The sequence below is a fragment of the Anastrepha obliqua genome, chromosome 2 (genome assembly GCF_027943255.1).
Source record: "Anastrepha obliqua isolate idAnaObli1 chromosome 2, idAnaObli1_1.0, whole genome shotgun sequence".
Classification (NCBI taxonomy): domain Eukaryota; kingdom Metazoa; phylum Arthropoda; class Insecta; order Diptera; family Tephritidae; genus Anastrepha; species Anastrepha obliqua.
In genome coordinates this window covers 85531961-85558647 of record NC_072893.1, presented here as the reverse complement: position 1 = coordinate 85558647, position 26687 = coordinate 85531961, and the positions used below count along the sequence as shown (strand labels likewise).

General features: G+C 34.4%; 1 protein-coding gene across 4 annotated transcripts in view; it reads right to left on the bottom strand.

Moving 5' to 3' along the window:
- Nucleotides 1-4256: 4256 nt before the first annotated feature.
- Nucleotides 4257-26687, bottom strand: part of LOC129239599 (rho-associated protein kinase 1) — a 42443-nt gene continuing 20012 nt past the window's right edge. The window contains exons 2-12 of one of the 4 annotated variants that reach the window (XM_054875216.1): nt 25871-26016; nt 24773-25798; nt 23789-24708; nt 22805-23729; nt 22559-22713; nt 22347-22472; nt 22114-22277; nt 21844-22028; nt 21670-21775; nt 19912-20145; nt 4257-4525 (exon numbers count right to left, since the gene is read on the bottom strand). In XM_054875216.1, the coding sequence (XP_054731191.1) occupies nt 4393-4525; nt 19912-20145; nt 21670-21775; nt 21844-22028; nt 22114-22277; nt 22347-22472; nt 22559-22713; nt 22805-23729; nt 23789-24708; nt 24773-25798; nt 25871-26016 (4120 nt within the window). In that variant the 3' untranslated portion in view covers nt 4257-4392. Of the gene's footprint in view, nt 4526-18279; nt 19275-19911; nt 20146-21669; nt 21776-21843; nt 22029-22113; nt 22278-22346; nt 22473-22558; nt 22714-22804; nt 23730-23788; nt 24709-24772; nt 25799-25870; nt 26017-26687 lie in introns of those variants that run through there. The other 3 variants (XM_054875217.1, XM_054875218.1, XM_054875220.1) reach the window with 3 other exon arrangements.

Genomic DNA, 26687 nt, shown 5'->3' with positions numbered 1-26687 from the left:
AGTATTAAAAATTTAATATTTAGCACCCGAAAGTGCGCTCACTTCGTTCTTGCACACTCTCTGAATTGAACTAAATGTGTGCGAAAAAAACGAACCTTGAAATTAGCAAATGAGTAAGTTAGTGACTAAATAAACTTGAAATTGCTTATTCGTAACATTATTCCGAAATTATCATTAATTCGTCTTTCTTTCTTTCATACTTTTAATAAAATTTTGGCATTCTAAGCTTATTTTACACAGAGTTCGAACCTTGTTATTATTCGGATCGAATTCGTCTTGGTATTGCTTTTTGATCGATTCGATTGTATTTTTCAAGCTATCATTAATATAATTCATAAATGTTTAAAGTACTTTACTTTAATTTTTTGCATTCGCAATTTGATTGTTTTGTTGCTTTTTGATTTTCTTCGCTTTAAACGTTTTTATTATAAATGCATTATATTATTTATATTGCTTATCGGCTAATTAGGAATGTTGTTTCAAACTATTATATAAAGTGGTTAGTCATAAGCTTTTTATTTATTTATACACTTTTTTATTGTAATTTTTTAAGTATTTATGTACAGCTATTATCACAATAATAGCGCGGCATATTGCAAAGTTTTACCATTTATTTATTTTGTATTTAATTTCTTTTCTTTCTTCTGTTTTATAAAAATATAGTAAGACAAAAACAAAATCCTTATAGCTCAATGTTTCAAACTATGTTAAAAAAGTTAAAAAAAAAACATAAAATTTTAAATTGTTTAGTCAGAATTTTTAGGGTATGCAGTTTTGTAGCCTATGGTATAGTATTGTGCTTGTTTAAAGTGGCTCGAAATTCGTTTTGACTTTTTCATAAATTCCTACGCTCTACCGACTGCTCAAAGTTTTTTGCATATGGAAAAAATGCAAGAAATGCCGCCAGCAAAATTTCTGAACTATTATACTTTAACCCTCCGTTGGTCACCCGGGTCTGGGCACACTTTTTCGACTTTGGCCATGGATTTAACATATTTCTATTATAGCTAACGACTTGAGCTTCCATGTAGCTTGCTAAAATTTAATTTTCTATCGATTTGTGGATATAACTTTTTAAAAAGGATCCCCGAACAGGACGAAAAAGGACCAGACCCGAGTGACCAACCGAAGGTTTTCAACAAGGTGTCTACGGAAGGTTAAACTTATACTTTATTATCTAAATTATTTACTCAAAATTTTACTTAAAAACTTGAATTAATAAGTTTGAAATGTTAATGAAAATTGGTCGAGTTTTTTCAAAATTGGTTGGTTTTTGGTGTAGTAAAAACTCCATTTTTATATAAAAAGAAGAAATAATAATAATAATTAGCCAAAACTTTGCAATACGTCGCGTTGCTATCATTGTGAACTCAGTTGTATGCATTGTATAATATACATATAAATTTGTATGTTACGCAAATTTATCAATACATGGAACTCAATATAAACAACAAATTTTTATCCTTAAGTGTGCAAATTCAAATTCACTTATTTTTCCTAGTATGCAAATTTTATTTGGGCATATTTTGAGAAATTTTTGAAATTTTTTTACTACAAATATCTTAAATTCATACGCCTATATTGGATAATAAAATTGACAGCTCTATTCAGCATCGGTAAAATCATTTCTATTTCCACTGTTCCTTAACTGCAGCTACACTTAAATTTAATTAATAATCACTTTTAAATGCCTAAATTCATATAGAAATTCAGTTTGATCAAAGCTTGGAAACTATGTACATATTTTTCCCAACGAAGTTAGGCCAGAGAATGTTAATTTAATTTGCCATTAACATTCTCTGGTATTACAAATGTAAGCATTTTTTTACAAGATACTTTCAGGCGCTGCCAGAGCCTTAATTGTATAAACAAAAGAGATATCATTACATACAAGCCGATAGTCTCTGTTGCTAGTTACCATGATTTTGTGATAACTATTTTTAAATATATTTCAAGTAAATAAATAAATAAAAATCATAAAATAAATTGCGTGTGATTGAATTTTAATACAGAGAATTTGTGGAGCATTTCGGATTTACTTTTGCGGTATTTTTAGCGTATATATAAGTATATGCAACTACGTATACATATTTTATGTAATGAATACAGCCAACACTCCCATTTTCTAGAAACAACAAATGCAAAAAATGAAACTACAAGGTGGTGCAAAATTAATCACCCTATCGGAAGATTTATAAATTTTACAAATGGCGTCGTACGTCAATCATATTTCACACTTGTGACGTAGACAGCTTCTATATTCAGACAAACAGTGGAGCGCTTGTCTCATCATCAAAATAATTTTTTTGTTGAGTAAAACAGATGTTCAAAAACAAAATTGGATGATTAATTTTGCGCCACATTGTATACAAATGCAACCGGCAGATGACATTTTTACATAAAACAGACACACAGCTCTTTTGACTAGCTGCTGTCTACAAATGCGAAATGTAAACAAAAAATCAGCTATTTCATATTAACTATAATTTTGTGATGGCAGCGTTTGATATTTCTGAAACATAATAGGGCGTTTAACGGCAGTTAAAGGTCTTGGTGGAAATAGACTATAATTTCATTCCAGTACGATGAAATGTTATTAACAGATTTTATATTATATAATACAGTTCCAAATACAAATATAATATTTACAAATATTAAAAATCATTTTTACTTAGTAAATCTTTTAAATTCCTCTACTTGGCACAAACTACTCTCTCTTACAAACTATAGCAGTACAAGGGTCGATCAAAAAGTGCCAGCATTTTTTGTAATTTTTCTCAGTGATGTTGAACTCTATAAATTTTTTTAACGTTACTGACATTTCTTTAATCGCTTCTAAAATACGACATGTCAAAGCTTTCAAAATAGGTTTCTTTGTCATTTTTTTCTCCTGAATTATGCTTTTATATTGTGTGGCAAAAAGAATTCGTATGTTCGAATGAGTATGATGGATGTAGCACCAATTCTTAACGTAGTTTGAGCAATTTAGTCGCAATCCTAATAAGAATTTTCTGGTCACCGTCAATTTCTTACCGAATCTGTCCTATACGTCTTGAGTCGTACTTCTTTCTTTTTTTATCACTCCTTTTGAATTCCAATAATTCGTCGCCGTTTCCTTTCCAGCCGATACAACAACCTTTACCTTTCGGTTGAAGGTGCTTATCCACTTGGAACCCTGTCTCCTTAAATTTTTAATTCAATTGGTTTAGTACAACTGGGTAGTTATGCCGGAAGTAATACTTGTAGTACTTTATTTTGAGGAATTATTCAAGTTGATCACTTATTAACAGTACAAAAATTCGTTGTTTTATCGCTAAAAAACCTACTTTGATTATTCCTTTCGAATTCTTAAAAGTTGTCCTCATCGAAGCCCGGTCTCTTTAACTTTTTTATAATTCTCGAAGAGAATGTGTAGATAATTTCTTTTGAATCTTAAAAAATCGTCCGCATTTCATTGCCGGCGGATGCAAGCATTCTTGCTTTTTTCGTAGCACTGTCGTTTGATCTCCGTCATAGAGTAATGTATCTAGGTCTCTTTAACTCTAATGACACAACGCAAGGTCATACGAAAATCGTTTAAAGTAGTCCAAATTCAAAGGAGTTAGCCATTTTCGAAAGTTTGCTCGCCATGAAACTCGCATCGGATCGGCACACTTTTCACAATCAACTCATCGTTTGAAATATTTATACCGCCTTTGCTACTTCATGTCCTTTAGTTTGGCGAAAATCATCCCTCTGAATCATTTCTGTCATAGACCTTTTCCGTTATGTCTTTGACAATCACATCTGTCCACAGTCCTGCCTTAAGTGGTCTGAAGCATGAAACATTTTTATTTAAATAAAAAACGGACTGCTCTCTTTTCATTTAACGCATGAATTAGTTTGAAAGACCTTCGACAGATAAAAGTAGACGACGGTAATGCCAATATCCCTCATCAACGGCCACCTGTCATTGCGCATGTGTACTTATTGATCGACCCTCGTATACTATATTTTCAATATAACTACATATTACATAACTAAGTACAAAAACTTAAACATTGCCATTATAGACTAACAGATCCAACAGCCTAAAACAAGTGCACCGAAGGTCTTATAACTAAAAGTAATCTGTCTAATGTGCGCAAACTTAGTTAAGTATTTTAGCGAGTTGTTTGTGGTTATTATTTTTCGCTTAAACTATTTCGCTTAAACTATTTTTTTTTTTTTTTTTTTTGTAATTTTAGTAATTAAAAGTTCATATTCACTGCGTATTCTAATCGTAGCGTGTAGCTGAACGAAACCTTTTTATGAAACTGTTACGCAGGCGATTTGATAGTCTTATTAATTGTTGTTGTCGTTGTTGCTGCCGCTGCTGTTGCTCCAATTTGCTAAGCCATTCAATCAGTAATTTTATTTGTTATTGTAAAATATTGGTGGTTGCGATTTTTGGTGTTGCAATGACAAAGGTTTTGGTGGTGGTGTAGGCGGCGAAGATTGTCGTTGTGATTGTTGCGATGTTGTTGATGATTGCCATTTCAGTCGACTTTAAAATATACACAGGAATGGAAAAATATATAAGTAAAACAGTTTATGAGTAGAGTTATGTACAAGTATAATACTTTGATGAAAAATTTTAATATTTTTGTTTGAAGAGGTAGCGAATGAAACGAAACGGACACAAACTAGAATAAAAAAATTTTACAAGCCAAGAGGTTATTCACAAAGCGCTGCGTTACATTTTTAATTATGAAATTTTATAAAGTTTTTTATAAATGCAGGTTGAGTAACTGTTATTGATGAGTAAATCATATTTTAATATTATATTTACAATTAATAATTCTAACTAGCATAAATGACTATTTTTATTATAATTATTAATTTTTTTTGCCATAATTACCATTTCAATCACAGCTAATATTTTTTGGTATTCCATAAAAATATCAAAAGCACAAACAAAATATCAATTGAGAGAAATCTAAGACCGAGGTACACTAAGTTCGCAAACAAACAGAAAAACAATCGGGAAATAAAAATAAAATTAAGTAATGCGATAATTGCCTTTTATAGATTGCGCCAAGTAATGAAAACACAATAAAATAATAATGAAAATCGGTTTATTATTTTGCAAAACATTCTCCTTGAAAGTCAATATATTTCTGCATTCGCTCGAACTAATTTTCAAAGCACTTTTGCCACTCAGAAGTGGATACCTCCAAAACGAGCTGTTTAACCTTTAAGTGCCTACAATGTCTTCAAGCATTGAAAAACGTTGACTTCGCATTGTACAATCTGTGTCAGAAGAAAATAACCGGTTTTTTTCTTGTAACTTCAAGATATATAATATATCGTGCTGCTTTTTGCTGCATAATAGTCCCACTCAAGGGGTACGACGTAAGTGCTAACTCAGGTTAGTGTCGTTCGAAACTTTCCCGTAAGCGCCACCAAACAGAAATGAGTGAAAAGTACGCGAATCGTTTCGAGGCGGTATTTTTTTGCACGCATTCGAAAAGGCCGAAATTATTTTACGCCGCGGCTGCAAGAGTGATTAAAAAATCAAAAAAGTTTGTTGTGATGTAGGATCAGTGGTATAAGGTGTATAAAAATGTTGATGGCTTTTCCGAGCGCAGCTCGAAGCGAGTGATGACAAAAAAGCAGGATAAAGTGATCGTTCAACTTTTTAAGCGAGGCCCTTTTTTGTGACTACGCCAAGCTCGATCAGTTCTTGCTAAAAAGGGAATAGATGTGAGCATCAACACCATCGAACGTCGACTGAAGGAGGCGAATATATCCTTCCGTTCCACATCATCAAAACCACTGCTCTCAGAAAAACACATTGAGAAACCAAACAAGAAAATGGTATCACACACTGGACTGGTCTTCCCAGTCCCCAGACGTCAACCTCATTGAAAATATGTGGGCAACTATGAAAATGCATCTTGCCGGAAGGCCAGTCCATGATTTAAAGCAACTCGTGCGTCAAAATCCCAAAATCTGGTCCTCTTTGTCGACGAGCTACGCAGAAAAGCTGCTTCAAAGCATGCCGATGGAGACTACACGGCTTATTGAGTAATTGCGACTCGTAGTTTTCTACATACTTCATGTAAAAAAAATTTTAAATATATATCTTTTGTACTTCATGAATTATCGCGGTTCCTTTTTTCTGACACAAACTGTATGTATTTTTAATGTTCGCGAACAAAAAAAATTAATTCAATCTTCTGAGTGCTCAAAAACTTTCTTGGGTAAGCCGATACGTGAGAGCTCGCATTGGCTCGATGAAGGATGGTTCATATTCGGTGGTTTATTTTCCTTAACTCTCCGAAAACTTCTGGCAAACAAATGGTTATTACCACGAAAAATTGATTGTTTTAAGTTTATCTGGTGGTACATTTGCGACATGATCAGATTTTTCGAGAAAAACCAGTGACCCTTTGCTTTGAGGTGCTACTTCCGCGAACAACTTTTGTTGGATTAAGCGCTTCTTGCAACACCCATATTACCGATTATATATAGGTTTCTTAATTCCGAATCCATACGCTATGTTAGCCTTTGCCCGGTGTAATTGTACACATTTGTCAGGTCCTTACATTCTCAAAAAGTTGCCTGTAGCATTTGTTAAGGTCCGTATAGAATACGCTGTTTTTATATAGCGCCTCTTCCAAGCAACTCACATAAAAAAATAGTTAAGGGTATACGAGTACAAAAAGTTGTTATAAAATTTGTTTGGCATTCGACTTTTCCCGCAATTTTTGATGCGCATTTAGATGATGTCTACAAACGGAGTAATCTATAGTTTCATGCTGGCTCCGAACGGCAGACGGTTTTTATAAGTTTTTTCAGAAAATCACTCAGAGGATGGTCATTGCTTGCTGAGCGGTTACGGCTGTTATAAGAAAACTTGTTCTATAATTGGAAACCTTATATTTACAGTAAGGATCAAATCTGGAAAGAACCGGCAGTATCATTCCTTCATAATTTTTAAAAGCAAAGCAGGTAAGTCCATGCAGTGACAAAGTTTTCTCGTTTTTTTTTTTTTTGTTTCGCCACGTCAATACAAATCGCCTAAGTGCGTAGTGCAGCTGAAATCATAATTTTATCGGGGTGCATTCATCAACGAATTACATTTATCATAGCAAGAATCAACCAGATCAATTCAGCCACCGAAACTACAGCGTGTAAATAATGCCTATTGCACCTTTTTTAAAATAACGAAAATAATAGCTTTATTTCGGTAATAGGACGGCTTCATTCAGTATTTTGTTCCAAATTTTTAGCCATACATTTCTGAAACTATCCAAAGTTCCCAAGTTTCCTAAGCGTATGAATCCAATTGCTAAAATCGAATAGGTTTAAGTCTGGAGAACATGGCGACATTTTTCTTTGATATGAAACTTGAAAACTTTTCGCAACATTAATTTTGTACAGTTTTGGTTTTGTGTGCCCTTCGTCTTCCTCAATTATCAAAGAGTGGAGAGCTCCGAATGAACCAAGACTAAAAAACCACGTCGTTTTCAGTCGAAAAAGAAAGCCGTGCTCATGATTTTAATGGACTACAACGAATTTTTACCAGAATGCCCAACAGTTAATAAAAACTATTATATATTTGATCGTTTTGAGATGTTTACATGAAGCAATTCGTCACAAAAGAAAGGATTTGTGGGAAAACAACCTGTGGATTTTGCATAATGATAACGCACCGTCGCACACTGCCATCATTATCCGTGAAGTTTTGACCAAGAATGAAACGAATACTATCCAATTCACCTGATATGACTTCTGCGATTTTTTTATTTTTGATCAAGTCAAATAACCACTACGGGGAACGCGTTTTAGCAGCCGAAAGTAGGTAAAGGAACGGCTCTGACGGCTATACCGAAAATAGAGTTTCTAGAACTAGCCGTGTTTCGAGAGCTGGATCAAACGCTGGCATAACACGATAATATCACTTTTGAGGAATATTCTTGTATTTTGAATTTTCAAAATATATTGCGGGAACTTTTTGACCAAGGTGTAATTCTCTAAAAATGTGCAATTGGCATTTGGGACAGTAGCATATAAAGTCGCATATGCCAAATGAATACAATTTCAATATCGCTATAGGATGTTTGCTTGAAACTCTGGATACTCGTTGCACCGATGTAGCCCACTTTATTTAGAAATGTTGAGAATGGCAATCAGCGAAGAGCCGTGCAGAATGCTATTTTGAAAAACCGCTTCTGTAATTAATTAGGGGTTTTTTATCTTCTTTCTCGTTTTTTCTCGGAAGCACGTTACTCAAAATGGTTGGCATTGCTCTGTAGATAATTTATCAAAATTTAACATAGTATCTTGTATTACTTGTTTCAAACAAAAATTACGGTTCCTATTACGCCTCCCATGAATGAGTGTTCTGGAAAACTTGCCTTACGTGCCATGTACCAGTAGCCTTTGTAAATTTTGTGATATGTTAAAAGTTCTACGTCTAATAGTTTCGTCAGAAAAAAAAATTCGTTACTGTCTATTTTACATGCCGTTTTACCCCTTACTTCATACCTTGCCTTACCTTCTATAGATTATGTTAAAAAAGCTCTGGTCAAACATATCTGTCCTACAGAATTTCTTATCATCACTGCCCTAACATCACCTGTCATTTCTTAGTTTGACAACTCAATTTTCAATTCACCATTTTGAAAATAAAATGTTAAGACAGTTAATTACTCACATGAGGAAACGTGACAAAGTCAAAACAAAAATTTGACAGATGTTAAGACACATTCCGTAGAAAGGGTAGATGTAGGGTTTAATACTCAATAAAATGGCATAGGTTTGTTTTCAGTTTTATATGAATCATTTTACGATAAACCTCAAAACAAGAAGTTGTAGATAAAAGCAAATTCTTTATTATACATATATGTATGATTGACGCTTACACCCTTTTTGAGTGTTTGGCTGAGGTCCACCTCTCATTTATGGCATACGTCTTGAAGTTCTTCCACAAATGGAGAGACCTACAATTTTAAGCCGACTCCGAAGTGCAGTTTTTATGATGAGCTTCTTCATGGCAGAAATACAATCGGAGGTTTGCCATTCATTCATAATATATTAAATATATCAAATATTTTATAAAGATCGTCAGATAATATTTTTTACATATACATCAGAAATTAAATGCATTTTACAGCGCCTTGTGAGTAGCTCTTTTCAATGAAATGACTGATAAAAACATTCACAACTAACAAGAAATTAAATTCATATACATATGTATATACTATATTTGTACGTTAGGGTGCATCACCCTATCATAAAAAACAATCAGTACTGTTCTCAATCCACTCATTGATGCAAAAAAAACAGGCTTTTTATAAAAAAAAATTGGTTTTTAAAAATATAATAAATAAATAAAGCACCTCAGTTTGTATAGGAATTTAAGTTAAAAGGCATGCATAAAAATGTTTTAAATTTTATAAATATAAGCAAATCAATGAATAGATAATTGCGATATAATATGCCCAAAATTGGGACGTGAACGGGTTAATTTTCCAATGTGGTAGTAAAAAGGGTGAGAAAATACCTTTCCAATGATACCTCAGAAGTCTAAAGCGTTCAATTTTTGTCTGAGCTATTCAAGCTTTCCTTAAGCCTATATTCCAGAAAAAGTCAAAAATAGCATCAAAAATCTCATTAATCTATGCAGATCATTTAAGCTTAAGTTCTGATGTGATTTTTTTGGGAAACAGTTGTTTCAAAAACTGATTTTATTTATGAGAAACTCGATTTTTGCAAGTATTTTCAAATTGGTTCAGCTCTTGTAAATCTTAAGGAGTTTTCTTTTCCCGCATTAATGTCGCATTCAGTCCGCCCTGCGTCAGCGCCACCGAATTTTCGTTTTCTTTTATCAAACTGCTATACTCGCACCAGGCATTTATTACCCCCCACAAGAAGTGAAGTTTACCGTAGTTCAACTGATTTTTGTTTATACGTGTGCTCAAGTTCGACCAAAAAATGTAAGTAAATCGTTTTATTTCACTATATTCAATATATGTACATACATCTATATCGGACATGTAATGGAAATCTCGCGATTAATTTTCGAAATCGCACGAATTAGCTTAAGGTGTGATGTAATTGGCGTGATTTGAATAAAGTTCGAAGTTAAATCCGAAACAGCTGATTGTCAGACAACAGAATTTTTTTTTTTTAATTTTGAATTGAGGATTTCTTTCTTTAGATTTTTCAGAACCTGTGTAAGTGCATATACAAAACTGCCTTCTCAATATTAACGTACGCCATTTTTTGCAGCTTTGTTTAACGATATTAAACCTCAAATAAAGTCGTCGTCCATGCCTGTAGGGCTAAAATTAGCAACCACGTTGAGATTCCTTACGAAATGAGAATCCCAACAATCCATCGGAAAGGATTCCCATATTGCATTTTATAGGACGATGGCTCTTTTTTAAAAGAAATGTTAAATATCCCAGAGCGTGGGATACAATATGAATATCGGCAGTCTACTTTACATTTATACAACAAATTTAGGATGCCTAAAGTTACTGAAGTTCGAATTTTATCGAATGGCTTTTATACTGCAGTGTACTCTCTCTTGTGCGGACACTTAAGAGACTGAAAAATTTGTGCGCTTATGAGAAAAATATAAAAATAATAATATGACATGGGAGGGTTAACGTGTTATCGGCGGGTTACCCACTCAAGAGAAATTTTTTTTTAAATTCTTAAGAATTTGTGGTACTGAAAAAAAGGCCACTTATGGGAGGTGTCCGCTCTCTTGTGAAATATGAAATGTGGTATAATTTTTCGAGAAAAGAAAACAATATTAATATAATAAATAGAATAAATATATAAAAATAAATAAATAAATAGGTATATATATACATATATATGTATAATAATTCCAATGGAAAACCGCTACTTTTTTTGGTGAGTCATCCCAATGTACATACAGTGTGCAACTGAAAAAAACGAAACTAAGCATTTAATATTTTTACAAAGTATTTTTTTATTTTTTCACATTTTTGTTTTTTCTTTTTATATAATTTTAAATTAACTGAAAAAAATATGTACGCATGTGTGAAATATGAACTTATAAAGAACCAAAGTTTGCATTATAATTTTTTTGTTTTGCAAATTTCATAGAAGAAAGAAACAAAAATATTCCGTATAAATGTATAAAAAAATTCTAAGCAAGGCGAATAACGCAACAGCAAATTAGATTTTCAAAATAGGCAACGTGCTTCAAAGCAAAATAAATAATATACATTCCAGATTTGTATTGAAAACAGGCATAATTAAGTTTTTAAAGATCATTTTTAAGCCAAAGAGAAAGGCAAAATATATTATTGACGGTCATGTGATGATTATTATATGTTTGTATATGTAAATATTTATTTCATTAACAGCAACTTACTATACATTGCCTTGTTGTACTATTTGCTGTTGGCAGTAATGCTTTGGGTAGCTGCTTGGCGTTAGTCTGGGATCACTTAGCTGCTTCAATTTGTTTCAAAGGTCAGTACTATTGAACTTTACCGTTTCAATTTTTTTATTATTATTTTTTTTTTCAGAATGTTTTGTTAGGTTTATCGTATTGCTTTCAAGTATTGAATAATGCATTTACTAAAACAAAAACAAAAAATAAAGTACTATTTGCTGGAATTCAGTTTAATTTTATCGCTTAGAAGTACGAATTTTAAGATTTTACAACTTTTTAATAATTTTTGTTTTTTGTTTTTTTTTTTTTTGTAATATAGTTTTGTAGTTTTGACTTTACCCTTAGTTACATTAATCTTTGTTAATACACGATTTAGCAACTTAAATTAAGCAAGAAATAATAAATTTAAATAAATTACATGTAATGTAACTAAATCTTAACAACTTATTCCCAAAATGCGCTCTCGAATATGTACGCTTGTATGTATATAATACTTATTCGAATGTATGTATTTTATTTTTGTAATTATTAATATTATAAGTAACATTAGTATGGAATCATCGAATATTCTCCTCAGTTTAAATGTATGGAATATATTAATGGAAAACCTAACTTCGTTTAGGCAAATATACACAAAATGTGGAAAATGGGCCTTGCAAAATCGAGCGGAAAGATATGTTGACACATACATACATACATATATGCATGATTGGAATTGATATAATACTTGAATTTTATTGAAGAAACCCAATCAGTTATTATTAAGCCTTCTTTGGAAGTGGTAATAAATAAAAGTACTTATATTTTTTAAATGTAAAAGCTAGCAAGTACTGTACATTCGACAACTATTTGCGGTTCAAACAACTTGTTTGTCAGTTATGTTAAAATTAAGCGGCTATGAAAAATTTTGCTCCACTACGCGCCAATAATACTCGACTCAAAGTTAAAGCATACAAATAATGCGAAAATTACAAAGTTCTATCATATAAAAAATGCGGTGCAGCAGTGGGGCTCATGCTGCCAAGTCTTCATCTCCAAAAAAAAATCGCTATTTTCGATTCAAAAACAAAACTCATTATTTTGGACTGAGGCGGTGTCCCAACTTATTTGGCAACTTTTTGAATTGTAAGTCCAGCGAAACTAATTTTAGTGTATTACAACTGGATACAACTTTTCTAGTGACGTAATCCACGTAGTTATTGCGTTAAGGGATGGGAAAATGTCGGTCAAATATAATGCAAGATGAGTAGGAACAAACAAAGATTTTTGCTTTTAATTTCATCATAAAAATCCATAAGTTAAATGTTGTAAAATATTTTTCAATATACAGTGAAACCTCGATATAATATAACAAATCTGAATTGATAGTTTCGATCATAAGATGTAATTGAAAATTATCAATCACTTGCGTTGATTCTTGACAACGGTTGAATTTCCCCTTTTTAAGTATAACTTATTTGGTCTACGATCAAAGCAAAACTGTGACTGTAGCACCTGTAAATCCATAATTCGCTATGTTATAACTATCTATTGATAACTGCATTGTTGTTGTGGTTGATAAAACGTTCCCGTGGCAGACATATACATAGTAGCAATACTACGAGCGAATATCAGATGCGTGCCATTTACTCAACATCTCGACGCTCAATTATTCATTTTATAACAATTGTCAAATTTGATTGAATGCGATGGCAAGGAATCGGTCAATGATATAAAGGTATGCACTTCGGAACTACAGCCTCCAGTTACAGTTGCTGCATTTTCCGAAATACAAATCGAAAGCTACGAAGTAGCTCAATTGAATTTTTGTTTGATTTCTGTGATTTTTCCCGCCAACAATTTAATCAACTGTTCGCAAATCCTTCAAAATGTTGCATGGGTTTTGCGTTTATGTATTTTTTTATTTTTCTCTTTGAGAGCGAATTCTCGAAATTAAGTTACATGAACAGACCTATTGCCATGTTATGCCATCGTCATTTTGAAAATTTCTTCAAGTAAGCTAGTACCAGATAACGTTAATGTATAGAGAAGTCTCAATGACAGGATCGTAAGGAATTTCGAGGGGTACTCGTTTCGCAAAGACTAATCACCGCAGACACATTTCTCACCAAAAGTTATTGTATTTATATAAATATTTTACTAAAGCCTATATTTTAAAAAAGTCTAATTAAGAAAAGAAAAAATGGGCACGTCCAAAGTAAAAATTTAGTACGGAGTCTGGGTATTTGAAAAACAGCGTAGTACCCATAAAAAATGCGAATGTTTTAAAGAATACTTGCGCGCAGCTAGAAAAAAAATGGTCTGGTATGATATATCGAAATTTAAAATGTCGAAACCAAAAACATCGAAAAAAAAATTGGAAAGCATTAGTTAGTAGTTAGTTTTTTAATTTCGAAAAAAACTTGGGAATTTTATTTTGACAGATAAATAAAATTATTATAATATATCTTCTTGTTTTGAATTTGTTGGAAAAAATTTCAAAAATTAGTTAGAAAACCAAGGTCGAATAAAAAATGTCAAAAAACGTCGCAAATTTTTCACATTCTTCATTACATTATTTCGACAGATAAATAAAATTATTATATTTTCTTGTTTTGAATTTGTTGAAAAAAAATTTGGTAAACCAAGGTCGAATAAAAAAATGTCAAAAAATATCGCGAATATACAGCATCCATGCATTATTTCGATAGATTGATTAAATGATATCCTTTTGGCGGCCGCCGTAGCCGAATGGGATGGTGCGTGACTACCATTCGGAATTCAGAGAGAGAACGTCGGTTCGAATCTCGATGAAAGATCAAAATTAAGAAAAAGTTTTTTCTAATAGCGGTCACCCCTCGAGTGTATTTCTGCCATGAAAAAGCTCCTCAGAAAAATATCTGCCGTTCGGAGTCGGCTTGAAACTGTAAGTCCCTCCATTTGTGGAACAACATCAAGACGCACACCACAAATAGGCGGAGGAGCTCGGCCAAACACCCAAAAAGGGTGTACGCGTCAATTATATATATAATATATAAAAAAAAGTATACTGACCACTTTTGACAAATGTCCTGCAGCTCCTATTCTTTAATTAGCTTTCAACGCACGCTTTAACCTCTTCCAGTTTTTGTGGAGGCACTACATAATTTTTGCACTATTCGTAATAATGAAACTCACTTTTTCCACAACGCAACTGAATTTTTGGATCATTTTTTGTCTATGACACAAACACTAATATTTAGATTTACTGCATTGGTTTGTGTGTCATCACATGTAGTAAACACAATACTATAATACTTTTACTATGGTATTGTTACTAGATGTCTGTTACGGGTATAACGGTTTGTTTGCGATTATTATGAATTTATTTTACACCTAGTGGTTTTAAAACAAAATTTTCGCTACAATTCGCTCAACATTTTTTCCACTACCTCTATGGGTAATTTTTGTATGAAAACACAGAAATTGCGTTTTTAAGGGCTCAGCACCTATACGTTTTACAGATTTTTTCATTATATCGAGATTTTACGTGTGCTCATATTTGCATTTGTATATCCCGCTGCAATCTGTCATAATCTCTATCATATATTTTAAAAGTTTGCGGTAAAAATAAATACATTTTTGATTATTTCTGATAAGTTTTGTTTTGTGCTAAAAAAATCATAATTATTATTTGGTCTTAGCTTCTCGATCAAAAATAATTATCATGTTTTTATATTTTTCACTTCAATTTTCCTTTGTTAAGAATTAAAATATATATTATTTCAATTAATTTTTTGTTCTTTTTGCTAACGGATAATATTATATTTAATTTTACTTTTTTTTGTTTTTTTTTATTCACGAATGCTTTTTTTACTTTTATTTTTTCTCTCCAGAATAATTTTTATTTTCAGAGTTTTATTTAATTTCTCTTAACATAAAGCTCAAAATTTCATACCCCCCCAATAAAGTGCTCCTGGGAAAAACAAATTCCAATTTTATTTAAAATTTTAAGTCTAAAGGTAAGGTCACGGACATTTGCTTTTTAACGGAACGATAGGAATATATATAAGGGTGAGCTTGTTTTTGAGCTCTTATTGGTTATTCGCTAAATGGTGCTGGGATTGTCGTCCTATTGGAAATTTATGATTTTTGCAAATGGCGTTTACGTCAATCGTATTTGGCACGTTTGTGAACTAAATAGCCGGAGTATACAAACAGACATTCAACGGAGCGCGTGAAGGTTAAAACACAGATTTCCTGTACTCAAAATATTTTTTTTATTTAGTAAAATAAGTTACTCAAAAATAAAATTGGACGATTATTTTGCACCACCTTAGCTTAAGACTTGAACAGAGCAATGCTTTGCCACACTGGCTTAATATACGCACATGCCGCTACTTAGTAAGGGTAAGAAGAAGTTTGTTATAGCTTTATTAAATGACTACGAATATCCTCACAACAACGAATATCCTCAAACTTCACATATATCGTGATATAATTCTGTTCAATTTAAGCTTAAGGGCAGTTGGATTTTACCGCCGGTGTGATCACTTAAATTTGAAAAATTTGTTTCAAATTAGATGTGCGCAGTAAAACTGGACTCCCGACTTTGATGCCTATTCGTGCTCTTGACCCGAAGAGCAGCTAAAATTGTCGCTAGCATGGGTATTTTGTAATGATCTTAGTGAAATTTAGCACACTTGACTTCAATCAGGCTTTGAACTGAATACTTTAAATACTAAACTTATTTTTCGTTCTGATTTTGGAGAAATTTGGCACACCTGACTTTCAACATTGCTGATCCATTTGTGTTTTAATTGATAAAAGTTAAAATCTTTTACTTGCAAAACATCAGCTGGTATTAAAAGAAAACAACTGAAACGTTCATAAATTTTGAGTAAAGAAATCAAAATGGAATAATAACGCGATTATTCTTCTTCATCTATTATTCTTCAAACTCAAACTCATATTTTCCTTATGTATTATTCTAACTTCAAACTCAAATGTTGATCATTAGTACAACACGCCTCGATTTTTTTAATATGTCAAAGGTTCCAAAAATAAAAAAAGTATCACATGTAAAGTCGATTTCGGAGAGTTTCTTATTGTATTGCTTTAGTAAAATTTAACAATAATCATTTTTGCGGAGCATTTTAAATTTGAACCCCCATAAAAACAATCTGAGACGTGCTGGATTATAATTTTGTTATAAGACAGCGGTCTACTCATAATGCACTTTCAGAATTACACGAGAACAGAAAGGGGATGTTCTATAAATGCTATTGAATTAATATTTTTGAACGAGCAAATAAAAATTAGCAGCAATGTTGATTAAAAAGTTGTATCACAAAATAGTGGTGACTTTTTCTTTTTTGTTTTTAATTTACAAATATTATCAACTCTAGACACGATTTTTAGACCTCCTCATTTCTTCCGTTCTAATTGTTTTTGGCTGCATGTCAAATAGTAGTTTTTTATTATTCCCAACTGCGTTGGAAATAAGGATTTTAAATACTACCACAAAGGTTTGAAATTTAAAGCAAAGTGTATAAAGCCATGATAAATATAATTTTAATCAAAGTTTCTTAAACAAAGTGGTATAAGTATTTGACAACCTGAAAAAAAACTTTGTTCATTTATGTACATTAACCCGTTTGCGTTTTTTGTAACTGAGGCACCAAAAGCCACTTGCTTTACATATATATGTATGTATATTAGCACTGTAAAATAGAGACAAGCAGTCTATTCACTCTCAACTTTATAATTATTTCATATTTATTTTACTAGTAATATGAATGTATTCACAAACATTAGTTCGGCAAGAAAAAAATGTATTTGGTTAATTATTTTATTTTTCATTTTAAAATGTAACTATTTTTCAATTTCAATCACAGCGAATCTATTAAAGGTGATATCAGTAAGCCAGCTGATTAGTTTTTGCTTTAGGCGCCTGTTATTCGCCACTTCTCTGCTCGCTAGCTCTGGGCTCCGCTCACTTAACGAAAAATTTGCATGAGAAAGCAACAACAAATGTATAGAGCAAGATTCGCGACTAGCGATACAAAAAACCGGTATAACTCATTATTTTCAATGCTGCCAACTCTCTTTCAAAAGAATTTCATTAGACCGCGATGACGATTTTTGTTGCTTTAGCAAAGCAAATTCTCTTTTGATGTTGTCCGTCGTGCTCATATACCTTGCAGTTTTGGGTTTATAATCTAAAGACAAAAGCGACATTGGAAAGGACGAGAACACGAACGGTGCTGGCAGAACACGAGCGTCACAATTGACGAGTTGGAGCAACAAATGTTTACCTCTATGAACGCGGTCTATTAATACTCATTAAATGCTTCCAAACAAATGTAATTTTGGGCAGCTCTTTTCAAGTGTTACCACGTATGTTTATTTGTACCAATGGCTTCATCTATTCGCCAATTCTTAACTTTTGGCGTATCGAAGAGGTCTTTTCTTTAGCTGTGTACAGGAGGATGTCAGTACAAAATGAACTATCGTTGTACGTTTTTAGCTCCAACTGCAAGTCGGCTGTTCAACTTAGTTCGTCTTTTTCTTCATCTTTTCTACTTTCTTTAGTCATGGCATTCTAATGTACAAAACGTTATTGTTGATCTAGTGCCATCAACTTTAATGAATGCGCCTTGTAGGCGTACACAGAAAAATTAAATGTCATATACTTATTTCACTTTGTTTAATACACTCGATTCTAACCTTTTTAACCGATTTTAACTATTTTTCAAAAACGGAAAATACGTTTTTTGACGCTCAAAAGGGAATATCACTTTGCTTTTATGAAGTATCTGTCAATGTTAGATGCTTTGTTAATGCTTTTTCCAACGTTTAGCCAAAAGCAAAATCTAAATTTATTATTTAGGTTTTAAAAAAATTGGTACTAATTTGTAAAAGTTATTGGTTTTTTATTTTTATTTGTATGCGATAGTGGGCAATTGTTTTCATATAATCTTCACATTTTTTTCTAAATATTTTTCATACCTTTTTAGCATACGCTCTCACAGCTATAGTCGTCTCTAAACGTTTTAGTTACAAAAGCGGATTACTTAAAATCTAATTTCATTTATGTATTTAGTTACGAAATATTAGTTCAATAAAGTAGTAATAATAATAAATGTGTAAAAATTAAGCTTACATAAACACTGACATATGTGTATATATACTTCGTTTTCGTTCTTCATATGTATATAAAGTTAGCATACAGGAAGAATGTAATGGTAATTTGGCGGAAAAGGTGATATGACGCGCTAAACAAACAAGTACTTTGTCTCAAGACATTAGCAGTAACAAAATTAAATTAAATTGATATGAAGAGATATATGTATGTATGTAACAGCGCGCAGTTGGAATAGTTTTTCCTGCTTCTTCTTCTTCTCCTTCTCCTTCTTTCTATATACACAATACGCATTTCGATAACAGCAAACATATAACAGCATATTACCAATGAAATTATCAGTAAATGAGCGTGTGTTCCTGTGTGTGTTTTAAACTAGTGATAACTAATATATATATATGTGTATATATATCGAGATATGCAAACATTTTGTTAATGATACGTTCGTTCACTCATTCATTCATTTTTATTTTTATTTTTTTTTTATATTGCTTTTATTTTTACTTTTTTATTTTTTATTTTATTATTTTATTTTTTCTTTAATTTGCATATATCAGTATGTGCGCGCACGCATTTCTCCACGTAACACGATTTTGCTGATAATTAATCTTTATTTTAATATATAGTAAATATGTGTATGTATATTTGTCTTCTTTTTTCTTGCGTTTTCGTGCGGATCACTGTTTCAATGATGAATTAGCTGGTAGCGTAGCTGATCTTTGTACGTTAACTGCGTATGGCTTGTAAGCAGAACGAGTCGATTGGCTGCTCCCTCACGTCAAGATGCATTTAAATACAAGCGTACGAATGAGCAGAGGTCAAATGAGCGCAAGATACATACATATGTATGCAGGTAGTATATATATATATATGTATAATAGCATTGTATTAATGATGGTTGTTGATGGCATTCATGATGGCAATATTTGATACGATTGTTGATTATTTTTGTTTTGGTTTTGTTTGGCATAGCATTGATTGTTGATTTTGTGTTAGGAAATACGGGAGACACGGATTTGCGGGTAGCGAGCAAGCGCATGTGTTGTATTGCAATTGCATTTACCAATAGTGTTTGCCAATATTCACATGGAACGTATTAACGTATAACACACAGATAAAAAGAAGAAAAAGAAATTGAAATATATGATTTTAGAATTAACAATAAATGAGATACATATGTATGTTATACGAGTATGTTATATGTATGTATGTGTGTTGAAAGTGTAAGTACAAAACATTAAATTAAATATTTCAACAGGCATTAAAATAGATATAAATATATATAGTATGTATATATGTATGTGTAAGGCATGAATATTTAGATATAAAAGCAAGAAACATTATTATACATAATTTGTAATAAAAAAATACACCAAAAAGTAATAAATGCCTGCAAGCTCACCTTGGTGATATTTTGCTGCCGTCACCGCCGCCACTGTTATTGTTCGATGAAGAGTTTGCTTTGTAGCCGAACTTCTGTATGCGCTTGGAGAGGCGCGTCACCCACAGATGCTGCTCGTCGGGTGTGCCGGCCAGCAGCAGCATTTCTTTGGCAGTATGCGGGTCGTGATGCAGCTTGCACGGCACCAACGGGTCGTTATTGTCTACATGCTCCTTATGAATTTTATTGCGGCAACTAAAAACAAGAAATTTTAAACAGACAAAAAAGTATTGCAATAATTATAATTTTTCGAAACTTCAATCAAGAAGGTTTTCATGATGCGTGCTGAGATTTTGTGACATAGTAATTTTTGAAATTTTGGATGGCGGCCGCCGTAGCCGAATGGGTTGGTGCGTGACTACCGTTCAGAAGACATAGGTTCGAATTTCCGGAAAACACCAAAATTAAGAAAAAGTTGTTTCTAATAGCGGTCGCCCCTCGGCAGGCAATGGCAAAACCTCCGAGTGTATTTCTGCCATGAAAAAGCTCCTAATAAAAAATATTTGCCGTTCAGAGTCGGCTTAAAGCTGTAAGGTAGTCCATTTGTGGTAATAAAGTGTGTGGCTGATAAATTACCAACATCATAGGGTACTCGGCAGCCGAATTCTTCCCGCGCATTTCACACGTATTCTCTTGTTCGTCCAATCAGTCAATGTTCAGACGGCAACGAAGCAACATGAGCGATTACTCTGTTGCTTTTTTCGTATATCACCAACACAATCTCGGCGACGTCAGCCAATCAGCTGATTCTTTCAAATTCGCTGAGAGCCACTTAACCGTCTGACCTAGGCCACGCCTTCTGAATTCTTTTCACCATGGAGGGTATCGATAAATCAGTACGTTTACACACATTTACTATATAAATGGTCTATAGAAGAAATTCCCCAGTTACTAAGCCCGACCACTTCAGTAGCATATACCCGCATTTCATGGGAAGACCTATTATATGAAATCCTCAACAAGCTTATGACTAACACAGGTCGACTAAATTTCCGTTTTTTTTTTTTATGCAAAACTATTTACCTATTTACTTTTGTGCTCTGAATACGAATCCGAGGACCAAACGTCCCATTACTTCAAAGTTTTGAGAAAAGTGAAAACACATACTTTTGTATTTTGAGCCCGCTATCTTAGATCCGACATTTTGAATTTTGAAAAATTTACATCGCTGATTACAAAGACCTGAAATTCCCCTTCCGTTTAACTAAATTTAATAATTGAAAGTTCGACCACTGGGCCTTAAAAGGTGTATCCCATTTTATTCAAAACTATTTATTTATTTTTTCCCAACTTGCATATCTGGCTATGTTGAGTAGAGGTTGCAGAGTCTAGCACGTCAAGTAGGGGTAAAAACCCATAAAAACTTATTTTTGCTTTTTTACATCACGTGATGAGCTCCTTTGGAGGACAGAATCGTACTTAGAGTAAAAATATACATCGAAATCAAAATACAAACAAATCGTAGGCCTGTGTAAGCCCTTGGCCGAATATAAATCCGAGTCATTCCGGCAACGTAGAATCGACTGTCGGGAGCACGCAGTTATACTACTTTTTCAAATCGATAATGTTAAATGATATTGCAACAACAAGACAAAAATGAGTTTCTTCATCAAATGTCGTCGTTCATGCCTCAAAACCGTAGGTCCATTTAAGGTATTAATTGAGTTAGTTTGAGTAGCCAATTAGGCGATTGTTTGCAGCTCACTCAAATTTACTTACCGCTTGCATTCATACGCCGCTGGCGGCTTGAACATGTGCCACAATGGTTTCGGACAGACCTCGCAAGCAGTTGGCATATGATACGTTATATGCACGAATTCATGACCTATGAAGAAATTAAAAATATATTTTACTAAAAATACTTGGAAACATATCAAATTACATATAACGTACCTTTATACATGATAGTACTAGGCCGTTCATCCGCCAACAACTGACTAATATCCAATTGATTTTGTTCGTCCGGTCGGCGCGCTTCACCCTCGCCAGCATACAACAGCTGGAAGATACGTGGTATCTCTTTGGCGTCGGCGCGTATCACATCACCTTGCGTTACGGAACGCACATGAAATACTTTGCTACATATGCAACATAAAGCAAAAATAATTAGTTAAAATAAACAATTTAATATTTAGATTATTTGAGTAAGTTCCGAAGCACAACCTTAAATCTAATATAAGCACAGGATCGATTGTATTCTGTTTGTCGATTTCGGTATTGTAAAAAATTATTTTGCGCGATGACACAATCACATATTGTCGCTTCCAACCGTGACGGCGTATATTCTGCTTATTTGGCACACTTAACCAACCCTCAAATACCGAATCCTAAAAAGCGAGTAATTTTAATTAATAATTATAATATTCCCTAATAATGTTTAATGATTTTGAACTCACAAGTACCTGAGTATCCTCAGGATCGTTGTCGGCTGATGATAACGAGGCGGTTTCATTAAGCTTCGACTGCAATTGTTCGATTTCTGTGGCTTTGCAGTCGATTTCCATTTGGAGCTTTTGCTTGATCTACACGGCAAAGAGATTAATTTTGATAATATTGAATTTTAACATAATATAAATAAATTAATTTTAATAGGTTTGTGCCTACTCACATGGCTATCTTCGATGATTTGACTTTGTACATCCTGAAGTTTGAGCGATAGCTGATTGTACTTTTCACGCTCTTGCGAGAGCTCTTGTTGTAGCCGTCGCATTTCCTTCTCCTTTTTACGCAGTTCGGCGGATGAGCGCGCTTTGCCTTTTTGTTCTGTAAACGTAATGCAAATAATTCGAGTTTTTAGATATTTTTATCGTTTTTTCGCTTTTATAATTTTTAAATCGCCTGATGACCAACTCACTTTGGAGGTCCGTGTCTCGTCGATTCATCACCTCCGTCAGTTTGTTTACTGCGACCTGCTTCAGCAGCATTTCGGTTTGTAGTTTCTCCTTTAGCTTTGCGAGCTCTTCGTCCTTTGTAGCCCTCAATTGCGACATTTCATCCTGAAGTTTCTTATGTTGCTGCAACAGTTCGTCGGCTTCGGCATTCTTTTGATTCAACTTTTTCACATATTCCGTTTCAGTTTCCTTGGCGGCTGCAAGTGCCGATTCCTTCGCTGCTAGCTCGTTGCGATACTTCGTCATGAAGTCCTTCAACTCGAATTCCTTGATTGTCTTCTCTTTCTCTAGATCAGCTACCGTTTCTTCGGCTATTGAACGCGCCAACGCTTCGGAGTCTGCGCGCGCCACTGCCACTTGTACCTGATGCTTCAACGAGGTGCGTTCCTCCTTCAGGTCTTGTATTTCACGGCAACGCTCCGATATCTCTTCGCGATGCTCGTTTGCCTGTGTTTTATAGAGGCGTGAGAAATACTGTTCGGCTTCCAATTGATCTTGATATTCGCGCTTCATGAGAATTTCCTTATTTAAGGTGTTTTTGATTTGAGCAATCTCTTCTTCGAATTTGCGCTTCGTCTCACGCAAAGAGCTGACCTCCTTTTGCAGCTGATTTTCACGCGATTTCAGATGTGCAACTTCTGAACTTTGTAAGCTTAACTCGGATAACAAGGAATTCTTTTTGCTGTGTTCCTGCTCGATCTGGGACTGCAGTGCCATTACTTTCTCAGATTCTTGGCGACATTCTCCTTCAAGCTTTTGTAGGCGCTGCTGTATTTGGCGATAGTCCACCGACAACATACTTAATTGGCGTTCTTTTTCTTGCGAGTTTTGATCGGCCTTGATACGTGCCGATTTCTCTTCGTTCAACTTGGTCTGCAGAGCTTTTACCTAACATTTAAAGAAATAAAAATATATTAATAAAATGTTTTAGAATATTGTTCACTCACCTCTTGTAGATTCGCCTCTTCACGGCTAAGCATGCGCGACTTCTCAGTTTCTTGATGTGCTTTCACTTCCTGCTGATATCGTCCCTGCATGGCTTTAAATTCAAAGTCTAGACTAGCATTCGCCTTTTCTAAATCGGAGATCTTTTCTGTCAGCACACGATTATCCTCATGCGACTGCTGCTCCCGCTGCGCCATGCGCTCCAAATCATTCGACATAGTTTGTAATTTATTCTCAGACTCCTTTACCAGCTCTTTCAATTGCGAGCGCGCATTTTTCTCTTGGGCCAGCAATGCTTGTGTTTCGGCTACTTCTTGCTGCAAAGCGTCCTTTTGCGACTGTAGCGTGGCAATCAATGCCTGTAACTGCGCTAATTTACCCTCCAGCTCTTGCTGTATCAAACCCAATTCGGCAACTTGTTTCTTGAGCTTTTGCACATGCTCATTCTCATTCTTGAAGTTATCCTCCATTTCCTTCAGCTGCTTCTCCAGCGTTACAATCTTCTCATTGTGATGCTGATTATTGTTCATTTCACGCGTACGTATCTTTTGCTCGTTATCCAGATTACGCTGGGTTTCGGCGAGCAGTGCTTCAGTCTTTTTGCGTTGCTCAATCTCCTGCTCGACTTTTTGCATGGCCACTTTATAATTGTGCTGCCGCAAAGCCAAGTCCTTTTCGTACTCTGAGGCGATACGTTGCAGTTCAGCTTCACGTTTCGTGATCAGTTCGATTTGCTGACGCAAAGCTTTATCTTGTTTCTCCAGCGTTTCGGAATGATTTCTTTCACGTTCGAGCAAAGCTTCCAGACGTTTAATTTCGTTTGAATTGGATGGGCGGTGGCGATGACTGTGATTTGCCATTGCATTTGCCGACTCCTTTGCCTCTGCGTCAACAGTATCGTTGCTGAGTAACTGGTAGTCGCCTGTGTAGTAGAAATAAATATTAATTGCAGTGTACAGAAATGTTATATGATGCAAATATCTGACCCGTATACGTAAATCCAATGAATGGCAAATGATTGCCATCGAACGATTTCGGTACGGGAAACACCTCCTCCGGCGACTCATCGCGCTCAATATCCTCGAAATTGCGTGTATCATCATCCGACGACAACTCCGGCACAACCGGTGGCACGCTATCTCGTATATTGTCAAACGTCCATGTGTCATTTGAGAAAAACGGATGCGCTTTAATTTCATCGATGCCATGACGACCTAAACGCTGAGTGCGATCGGTGAGAAAGGCACGCATCAATGATTTGGCACTCTCACTTATCTCCACCTCGGCGGGGAAGCTCAACGAATTCTTGTGATCCATAATTTTGCCGTAAGTGCCCACGAGTGAGTCGGCGTAGAATGGGGTATCGCCCACAAGCATTTCATACAAAAAGATGCCAACTGACCACCAATCACACTCACGACCGTACTCGTTGTCCACACCCTGCGACTGCAAAACTTCGGGACTAATATAATCCGGTGTGCCGACAGCATTGCTCGACACCACCAAGCCATTGGGGCCCATTCGCATACAGGTGCCAAAATCAGCCAATTTCAAGTGACCATGCCGATCCAGCAACATATTATCGGGTTTCACATCGCGATGCACAAACCCCATGTTGTGTATTGTGTCCAGAGCGAGTACAACCTCCATTGTATAGAAGATAGCCCATTTCTCCGGTATCTCGTACATGGACATGAGCGAGACAATATCCCCACCAGGCATATAATCCATCACCATGTACAAATATTTGGCATCCTGAAATGCGAAATGTAGCTGCACTATCCAGTCTGAGTTGGCATGCGCCATAATGTGACGTTCCTCCCAGAAGAAAGCGGAATCGGGTCGCTTCATCATTTCAAATTTGGAAAGCCGCTTCATGGCATATACTTGTCGCGAAGACTTGTGCCGTACCAGTTGCACCTCACCAAAAGCACCGGCGCCGATCAGTTTGATAAAATCAAAATCATCGACATTCATGCGCAGCTGGCAAATCTGTTTCGTCACCGGTTTATCTGTAATTAAGCAAAAAATGCAGAGCAACTGAATAAGTCCTGCATGTGTTGTGTGTATGTGTGGCAACTTACATTTGGTGGCATACTGTTCGATATTCTTTAGACGCTTCAATGATTCATGATCACAATCATTAACTAATGCAGTCACTGTGTCCAGAAGGCAGTCGATATTGCAAATACTGTGCGGGTCACGCATCTCACGCTCCAATAGTTGGGCGCTGAAAGTAAGAAAAATATATGTAAGTGCAAAAATGTAAATCTTGTTTAAAAAAAGTTTTGTGGTTTGTGCAGTAAATGTTCCAAAGTTCATCTGATCCAGTTAGAAAGTACCGGACACCTCACAGGCGCGTAATTTGGGCAAGCGGATAAAGTAGCCCAGATAAAAAAATTTTAATGAATTGAATTCTAAGTATTTGTATTATCACAAAAATAATTTTTTATGACATAAACAATGGTGATTCAACAAGTTGCCGTAAATGAAACAATGAGTGTTCATATGGATGAAATAACTCATTGGAATTACCCGTAAACATAATTAAACTTTAAAACTATAGTGAGACTAATGAAAGTTACCTGGGAACGAAATATTTATCTTGTGCAAGTATTTTTAAAAATGTAAGAATGGCTTTATTAGAAAGAGGGAAATTGGCATTGTTTACAAGGTGGAGCAAAATTTAACACCCTTTCGGCAAATTTATAGTTTTTGCAAATGGAGTCGTACGTCAATCATATAGCGCGTAAAGGTCAAAATAAAGATGTCCATCATTCAAATAAGACGACCTCTTGTCAACTCAATTTCCTACTGTCCAACTAAAGACTTATGAATTTATATACAATTGGCGCGTACATCCGTTGTTGGGTATTTGGCCGAGCTCCACCTCCAATTCGT